The 9,426-nt window shown below is 41.5% G+C and overlaps 1 protein-coding gene across 1 annotated transcript; it reads right to left on the bottom strand.

Annotated features, from left to right (window-relative positions):
- Positions 1-2,338: 2,338 nt before the first annotated feature.
- LOC109516977 (cystatin-B-like) lies at positions 2,339-4,142 on the bottom strand. The gene is made up of 3 exons (XM_019871825.1): positions 3,972-4,142; positions 3,772-3,873; positions 2,339-2,619 (listed from the first exon to the last, which is right to left on the bottom strand). The coding sequence occupies exons 1-3, from the start codon at positions 4,035-4,037 to the stop codon at positions 2,491-2,493; spliced, it is 297 nt and encodes a 98-aa protein (XP_019727384.1). The 5' UTR covers positions 4,038-4,142; the 3' UTR covers positions 2,339-2,490.
- Positions 4,143-9,426: the final 5,284 nt, after the last annotated feature.

Below are 9,426 nucleotides of genomic sequence, written 5' to 3'. Positions count from 1 at the left end.
AAGTGAAAATTTGTGCAATTTTGCCTATGCATTCCTGGTGAGCACCAATATGTAACTCCAAATTTGCTGCTCAAAATCAAAACTAAAAAAGTAAACACATTCCCTGCCATATTTAAGATTTGTTCATGACTTGTATTCATAAAGTGTTGTGTAAATGTGATAAAAAGCTGTTGATTCTTACCTCATACAGTCACGTCTTTAGTTGTATCCGCTGACTAGGTTTGTTTGAAAAATGCCGATCCCAAAGAATAATTGCTCCGTCGAATGGCGATTTTGTCGGCATGTTTTTTTCACTTTTGTTGCATGATCTGTCAGTGCCACGCATCCACGGGAGCCATAGTTAATTAAGTCACTACAATACACACAATAAGCTTTGCCTGCTACGTCTGGTTTCTTCAAAAATTGTCCAAGAGCTTCTGTAACGTCGAACTTGGAACCAATTTTAACCTTTACAGTGACTTTTCTGTCAAGCCAGTCCCATCGGAATTTATTCTTGACATTTGAGTCAATTTCTAGGATTGAAGACTCCTGATCTTTCGTCAAAAAATTCATAATTCCGCTCAAAACGATCCCAGAACAATGAATTTGCGAGACGAACAGGCCGCCATGAATCAGGTAAAACAATATGTTACATGCAATTTGATTGGTCCAATCGCTTGTAGTTAACCAATCGCTGGGGCGTATATAATCGAGCTAAGACTTCCGCAACAAATAATGCCTTCAGTGATCTGATTAGTTGAAGCTTTCATATACGTCCAACCGCAGGGCTGTTTACAAACGGAAAACGGAGAGACTGTTCGGGAGAGCTCGTGAAGACTCGACGATAAGGTACCTGACCACCCCTAAAATTTTCTCATCGGATTTAGATGATTTACAAAAATGATCAATTTAAGAAATAAAACGGCGGATTTCCGCGGATACGCGGAAAATTGCCATCTATGAAACACTCCTGAGTAAATAGGATTTAAATCTGGTCAACCCGCTTGGAGGAAAAATGTCACAGTAGAAAACATATATGCTTTAGCCAGTAGGTGGCGCTACCACTATGATGAAAAATAGGTTCAGGGATTTCTTCATCCCTGGACTTAATAAAATCAAATGTCAGAAATCTTTCGACGATATGATCGTGTGGATCAAGTTACAGCAGTTTTGGTCGTCAAGGAGACACCAACTTCAAAAGTTAATTCAAAATGGTTGCCTTCTTGTTCGATTTTACATTTCAAGACCACCAAAATTTCATAAGCTGCTTCGTTTTAAATAAATAAAAACAAAATAAAATAGCGGGCTCTGGTGAGCCTGGTGTGTTTCATGGGTGTTCATGTAGACGACTAGTGTCAAACTCAAGGCCCGGGGGCCAGATCTGGCCCGCCACATCATTTTATGTGGCCCGCGAAAGCAAATCAATGGGAGACAGAGGTACAGACAAACAAGCATTGACACCCACATTTACGCCGTCACAGAGTGGGAACCGATCCCACCTGTGCTTGCACACAAGTCAGGCAAGTGTACCGCTACACCATCAGAAGACACGCTTGACAAATATAAATTCAAACTCATTCAAATGCAGGATTATTATCACTCAGTTATCCTATGGTTGAGACATACTGACTAATATAGCACCCCCAATGTAAGTTTGGTAGTGACTGGCCTGACTCCAGTTTTTAGAATTTTGAATGAATCCCTCAACAGCAACGTATCTTGTCACGGTGAATCATCAGATTGACACAGTCAAACAGGTTTCATGTATTTTTGGTGAATGTAACTAGAATTGTTTTCTTGGTGAACAGCCCATTGCCTCTGCAGCAGCTTTTCCCGTAAACTCACAAATTTAGTGTTGCAACATAATGAAGGCCCGAACACTATTCTGAGTAAATATGAGATAAATCCGGTTGTTCCGCTGGAATATCAAGTATTAAAGAATTGAAGATATGTTTCCTTTGGCCGTAGGTGGCGCTACCACAACAATTAATTTTGTTGATATATTCAGGCCGAGACTCTCATTAAATGTGAAATTTAGACAAGACACGATCATGATCCCACTCACCAGTTAGCTTTGCTTGACATTCCTGCTGAGGATCAGACAATCGCGACATGGAATTTCACCGTGTTAAACCAAAGTCTTTTTCTTGATGAGAGTTCTCTTTCATGGCAATTACACGACATGAGTGCTTTAAAATAATGTTTGCTATCAAGTGCTGTAAAATAATGTTTGCTATCAAGTAGTGGACAGTGTTATTACAACTTGAAACTGAAATGGCCAGGGGAAGTATATTCAAAAATTCAGGGGCCACTCTGTGTCCCATGCATTGCCCATGTATGGTATATCGGACGCGTGAAATCACATGCTAGAATCTTTATTTTTTTTTTTAATAAATGAACTCTTATTGAAAAGGTCATTAACTCGAGTACATAGTGGATTATTTTGTATTTAATTGCAATGTACTAGTTACTGTACAGACAAATGGGGATGCCTCTGTCAGCGTTTGTCATTCAGAAGAACTCAATGGCATCGGCATGTGTCTTGTCCTCTTGAACGTCAGCCAGCTTCAGCACTGACCCGGCGTGTGGCAGACTTTGGAAGACGCGCATGTGGATGTGGTCATCTCCTCCCACGTGCACCTACGACCAAAGTATAAGAACAGCAACAGTTGACACATGTAGAAATCGTAAATATGTACTTGAAAATACATTATGTGGTTCATCGTAATGAAGATGTCCTGTTTGAAATGAAATCCGTAATTAATGGGGTCTTTCATAGAGGTCATATCTGAACAAGGTCCTCCGAGATAATTTATCCGATCGTCGTCAAAGTTTGCCTGTTTCATCCAAAGATGTTTAAGATGAAAATATCAATCTTTTATTTCGTCGGACACTGTTGCCTTGGCAATGCGCTGTATCACATGAAACATTTTCATGTATTCGAGGGTGGGATGTTTAGATGAAACACCCAAAGTTTGAAAACTTCTTCTTCTCCTTTCGGCACGTCCCTATTCAGGGGTCGACACAGCGAGTCAGTAATTTCCATCCGTCCCTGTAAACCGTCCTACCAACTCGCATGGTCGTCTTGGCAAAAGTTTTACACCGGATGCCATTCCTGACGCAACCCTCCCCATTTCTCCGGGCTTGGGACCGGCACTGGGGAACAGTGCACCCCCAAGGGAGGGCACTGCTCCCCAGCGGCTGGGTTACCCAAAGTTTGAAAACAATTGGATAAAACCTCAAGAAGGACTTTGTTAAAATATGACTTCAGCGCATCGACCTCACAGTGCAGAGGTACCGGGTTCAATTCCAGCTCCGGCCTTCCTGTGTGGGGTTTGCATGTTCTCTCCGGGCCTGTGTGGGTTTTCTCTGGGTACTCCGGTTTCCTCCCACATTCCAAAAACATGCATGGCAGGCTGATTGAACACTCTAAATTGTCCCTAGGTGTGAGTGTGAGCGTGGATGGTTGTTCGTCTGTGTGTGCCCTGCGATAGGCTGGAAACCAGTTCAGGGTGTGGCCCGCCTGCTGCCCAAAGACGGCTGGGATAGGCTCCACCTGCCCCACCCTAGTTAGGATAAAGCGGTTCGGAAATGGATGAATGATTGTATTCTGCTTGTATTCATGTTTAGCACAACCTTCCCAACTTCACTGGAATTGGGTTTGTAATAATAATAATAATAACAATAATAATAATAACAGCTCAACAGAAAACAATAGGTACCTGGCAGATCGCTGCTCAGACCCAAATAATACAAATAAAATTGGAATAAAATGTGTGATGTTGAGCTTACCTTGATGAAGTAGTTGGTCCCAGCCACAACCTGTGATTTGTAACCCTTGGCGACGAAGACGTCGTATTTTTTCTGGGTTTTTTGCTCAGCTTGAGACTTTACCTGTAAATGATTTGGTTTAGTTTTCGTGTTTTTTGTGTGCAACGTTTACTTGCAAAGCAGGCAACAATAAAAGTTAAGTGTCAAATTTCCATACTCACATCGTTGCAGATTTTCTGAATCTCTTCGTCGGCATTTGTACCATCTGTAAGTCCTCCGCATATCATTTTGATGTCTATCAAATACTGTCAGAAGACAAATAAGTAAGAATGACTAAATTACTGTACCTCTTTCCGGCTAAAAAAAATCAGCTTTATCATGTGACGATGACTAATGGACGGTACCATTCACAAATGGACATGGGGGGGTACAACTTAAATTAAACCTTCGACGGGTAAACCGTTACATTATTCAGCCTGCCGATACAGTAACTTTTACGTTTTGTGATTAATTATTTTTTAACATTATCTTTGTTTCGTTTTACCTCGACGAAACATGTTCCTTTTTAAACATATTTTCGTCTAAACGGCTGTCTTTTGTAAAACAGTGAAAGGTTCCAAGGTGGGGCTTTTCTACGTTGGCTGGCTTCAAACCTGAAACCTCCTACGCCTCAGCTTGATACGTGTTTGTACTAAATTGTGACTTGTAAATATCTGTAATGCAATATCAGTAGCAGGCGGTGTTGATGGGCAGGTGAAATTTTAAGCTTTCCACCCAATTCGTTCACAAAAATGGTTAATTTCTCGAGGATTCATGTGCACACAAAACGTCTGTCTGATGAGTTTTTTTTTCAATCTTGCAACAGTGCCTGCTTGAGAATAATCACTTAAACTGAAACATAATTAGATTTTGTGGGGTTCATTTAAGTAATCTGTTTATGATTAATTTGTGGTTAATATAATTAAATGAAATCAACTGACAGGACATGACGCGTTTATGATGAAACTATTGCAATGCAGTTGAGAAAGAAAGAAAGAGAAAGAAAACATTAGGCAATACAAGCTCTTGTTTAAAAGATTACCCAAGAAGTGACTGTTGTGCAAAAAAAAAAAAAATTCAAATGCAGTTAAAAAATATATCAGATTTAAGAATTAATCATTTCGTTCAAATTCTAGTTTTTCATTTGAATTTTGAATGAATGTTTCATCGTCTGATCTCATGTTAAATCAAATTACGGTAAAACATGTTATTGTCTTGCCTTTTCTTTTAAGATGAAGCCCATCATGCCTCTGCCTCAGAACAAAATTTATTACCTTCCTGTGCAAGCCCGTTTTGTTATTTTTTAAACCTTAACATGCAGCTGAGGCTCTGACCACACATCCCTATAGCATTGATGGTGTTTGTATTGCGTCAAATGCAAAAACATCTTAATTTCGTCGATGTGACCAAATGCCTATTGACAAAAGTACATTCTATTCATGATCGACATTCATTGTGTTGTACCCATAAATCAGTATATTTAAAAAATCCAAGTATTAACTACTACCCAAAATAAAATAGATTCCATCTTTTTTCTTTTTGCAACGTTCCTTGTTCTTTTCTCGGCGATCCTTTGACCACAACTTTAAAATTGTTCCGATATATAAATAATCATCTTGGTTTTCTTAAATGTGCATCGAGGCGCAAGGTCGTGGATTGAAGAGGTTCAAGAGACGAAATCAAGGAAGCACTGATTTGCGCTGCGGAAGTCTTTGAAGTCCTCTACAGTGACATAAAAATGTGCATGCACTGGCTGGATCGTAAACGGAGTCAGACTCAAACTTAACTGTCAATCTTTATTTATTCTTTTTTTTTTGTCATTTCTTGAGTGTTCAATTTAAATCCATTTATTTTAGTGATTGTTCAATTTTTGGGCAGGATTTAATGCTAAAATTAACCACCCCCCAGCCAAAGTTTTAAATTTCCACTGCCAAGTCACCAAATGTGGGTGAAAATTCATTTCGGTGGGTGCTGATAAAAACTTACCATCCAGTTAGGCCGGTGATTCACAGGGATATCATGTTGGTCAGATTTACTTGGGCAACTGGCGTCCAGAATCAACTGGACAACCATTCGATTGTCTTCCAAACATTGAAGGGCCAACGATGGAAATATCAAAGGAAGCATGTTTCATTCAACACTAAACCAATTCATTGGTGTAGGTAAAGATATATTATAGTTTATCATACAGTATTGATGTGTACATACACCGTATAGGTGAGGCATGGTGGTTCACTGGTTAGCAGGTCCATCTGACAGTACTGAGGTCTTGGGTTCGATTCCAGGCTCCGGCCTTCCTGTGTGGGTTTAGTCCGCGTTGAGAGGGAAGAAGTTGTTTGAGTGTCTGCTGTTTTTGCTGCGTATGGATCGGTAGCGCTTGCCTGAGGGGAGTAGCTGGAAAAGGTGGTGGGCAGGGTGTGGGGGGGCCAGTAGGATTTTCCGCGGCCTTGTCTTGGTTCTTGCGGTGTGCAAGTCCTCAAGAGGGAGCAGGGCAGTGGCAATGATTTTTCCGCAGTACTAACTGTCCGATGCCGTCGGATTTTGTCCTTTTTTTGTGGCGGCCCCAAACCAAACTGTGATGGAGGAACACAGGACTGATTCAATGACTGCTCTGTAAAGACAGATTTGTTTGAAATAAGGAACTGAGAGATGAGAACAAACTTCCTCCCTTGCCACTCAGTGTAGTACCATTGTGCAAAGCAGGCAAATGACACGGGTTGTGTCAAATGTTATTTTCGTCTGTCCTGCAGGCTGCTGTAATTATAAATGGACAACCTGAAAAGAATTGACATCAAGAATCGTTTGGAATCGGAATCCCTAGGCTATGTTTTGTTCTCTGTTATTTGTATCCCTGGCAGTCCAACAAATCCTGAGGCATAATGTAATGTAATGTGATGACGTTTAACATGCTCATTGGATTTTACGCCCACCCCACCCAAACGAAATTAAAAAAAAAAAAATACTTGCCGTTAGTAATGTTGAATGTGGGGACTATTTTTGCTGTAGTGGAGACATAAAAACATACTTCATTTTGTTTGAGCGAATCTATATGTACGTGAAGTATACTGCACATGAACGCATATCGTCACTCTCCCCCATCCTCCTCCTCCTCCCCCTCCTCAGCCACACCCTTGCCGTACACACACCCAACATCCATCCATTGTGTCAGGCGTTCTCTTATTCACAAACATCAATCAACGCCTTCGAAACTACATTCCTTCACCCCTATGTACAATACGCAAGGTCAACATTGCAGGCCCACTACACAAGTGCCCTGTCAACTGTCAGAAAAAAAAAATAAAAAAACAACCTTTCACCTCAAATGTCAATAAAGCCTCATTGATTGAGTGTCAAAACACACGACTTATGTATGGCAAGACTTGTTTGAGAAAAACATTCTTAACAATTCTCTTCATTTGTTTGTTGGAGCAAAAACATTCACTGCACTAATATACAGTAGAAGCATGAAATGTTCTGATATGGAAAATTGTTGATACCTCTCACACAGGTTTTCTCCAATGGTTTGGCTCATTTCCTGAAACAGAGATTAAATTTATAAAACTAATAAGCCATTTGGCCAACCCAGCCGCTGGGGAGCAGTGCCCTCCCCTGGGGGTACACTGTTCCCCGGTGCCGGTCCCAAGCCCGGAGAAATGGGGAGGGTTGCGTCAGGAAGGGCATCCGGCGTAGAACTTTTGCCAAGACGGACATGCGAGTTGTTAGGGCGGTTTGCAGGGACGGATGGGAATTAGTGACTCGCTGTGGCGACCCCTGAAAAGGGACGTGCCGAAAGGAGAAGAAGAAGAAGAAGAATAAGCCATTTGGCCAAACAGTCTTACAGTTCTGGGCAACAATACAGTTCATTTGCAAAACCTCATATATCTCCCAAAACTATTGACAAAAGCTTCAAACTGGATTTGAAAGAGTCAGTACCACCAATATCACAAGGATCCACCGTAAATAATGTGGATGGTTCAAATGACCTGGAGGGTTCAGCACAACACATCGATTACCTGCAAAAGGTCATATGTCTGCCAAAACAGTTTATCTATTTGTCAAAACTGAATTTATTCTTCATATAAATAGTCAGTACTCCCAAAACACAATTGCTCTTTGGCGTTGTGTAAGCACTGCAAGTCAAAGTGCTTGTGATTTGTGACTTTGGCAAAAGTCTAGCTAACAGAACACAAAGATGTATTAAGCTGTGAAAAAAATATTGCCTTGTAAAAAACAAACAAAAAAAAAACAAAAAACAAGAAAAAAAAACCCATCATAGACCAGCATGTTTTTGCTGTGTTGCGTTAGCCTTCGCTATGCTGACTCATGAACTGACCAGCTATTGTGTGGTGTTCCACAAGGCTCAATTCTGGGGCCTTGGCTGTTCTCACTGTATCTTCTCCCATTGGGTGCCATCTGAAGGAAACATGATATTTCCTTCCACTGCTATGCGGATGACTGTCAGATATATCTATGTCTGAGCAAAAAAGACGCTTTTTCATTAAGGCCACTTTTATCCTGTCTGGAGGAAATCAAGACCTGGATGGCACTATATTTCTTGAATTTCAATGAAAAGAAGACAGAAGTGATGGTGTTTGGTCCCAGTGGCCCTTGTACATCCCATTCTGTAGAATTTGGATCTAAAGCAAACAGTCTCAAACTTGGGTCATAAACTGGACAGTGTTTTTAAATTGGACCGACAAATTGGTGCCGTTGTTAAAGCCAGCTAATTTCATCTTCGGCAGTTGGCTAAAGTAAGACCTCTCCTTTCTCATGACCATTTTGAAACAGTAATTCATGCCTTCGTCAAATCCCAGCTGGATGACTGTAATGCACATTCCTTTGGAGTCAGCCAATCCTCCATTAAGTGTCTCCAGTTTGTCCCGAATGCTACTGCTCGCCTCTTGACTGGTACTCATAAAAGGGAGCACATAACTCCTACTCTGGCATCCCTTCATTGGCTCCCTATACATTTTAGAGTTCTTTTTAAGATCCTATTATTTGTTTTCAAATCTTTAAATGGCCTCCACATTACTTGTCTGAGCTCCTCCACCACTACGCACCTGCCCGGTGCCTCGGGTCTGCGGACCAGACATTAATAGAGGTACCAAGAACTAAGCGGAGGCTCAGAGGGGATAAAACCTTTTCCGTTGCTGGTCCCTCTCTTTGGAATGACCTCCCACTGAGGTCTTTTTCATAGTGGGTAACGTATCTCATGGCTCCCATGGTTGCTCTTTCAGCCAAGCATCTCTAGGATCACTGATGCTGAAGCGTATATCAGCTCATTGGTTTCCGTGATCATTACGGTCGGGATCGCCCTCAGTGCTGCATTCACACTTTCCATGAGACTTTCAGGTGGTACTTCACATAGTCGTAATCGGTTTCTAGGTTGCCCAGCTTTCATTCTCGCCATGATCTTAGCTTTCAGGTCAGTTGCTGCCTCGCTCAACATTTCATTCATTGGGGCTGGCCTCCCGTTCTTATCATCTGCATTCATTGGGGCTTGCCTCCCAATCTCTGGTATGACCTCCTCCTCTGATCTGGCAACCTGGGGCCCTTCACCGTGGACCCTGCGTTGTACCTCGTCAATCTCAAGTTGTGACAGCAATTGCCGTTTGTGGATGTTGGAAACCTGAGCCA

Source organism: Hippocampus comes, unplaced genomic scaffold (assembly GCF_001891065.2).
Source record: "Hippocampus comes isolate QL1 unplaced genomic scaffold, H_comes_QL1_v1.1 scaffold412, whole genome shotgun sequence".
NCBI classification, from domain to species: Eukaryota; Metazoa; Chordata; class Actinopteri; order Syngnathiformes; family Syngnathidae; genus Hippocampus; species Hippocampus comes.
Note: the sequence above shows the minus strand (reverse complement) of the source record. Positions and strands in the feature narration are given on the sequence as shown.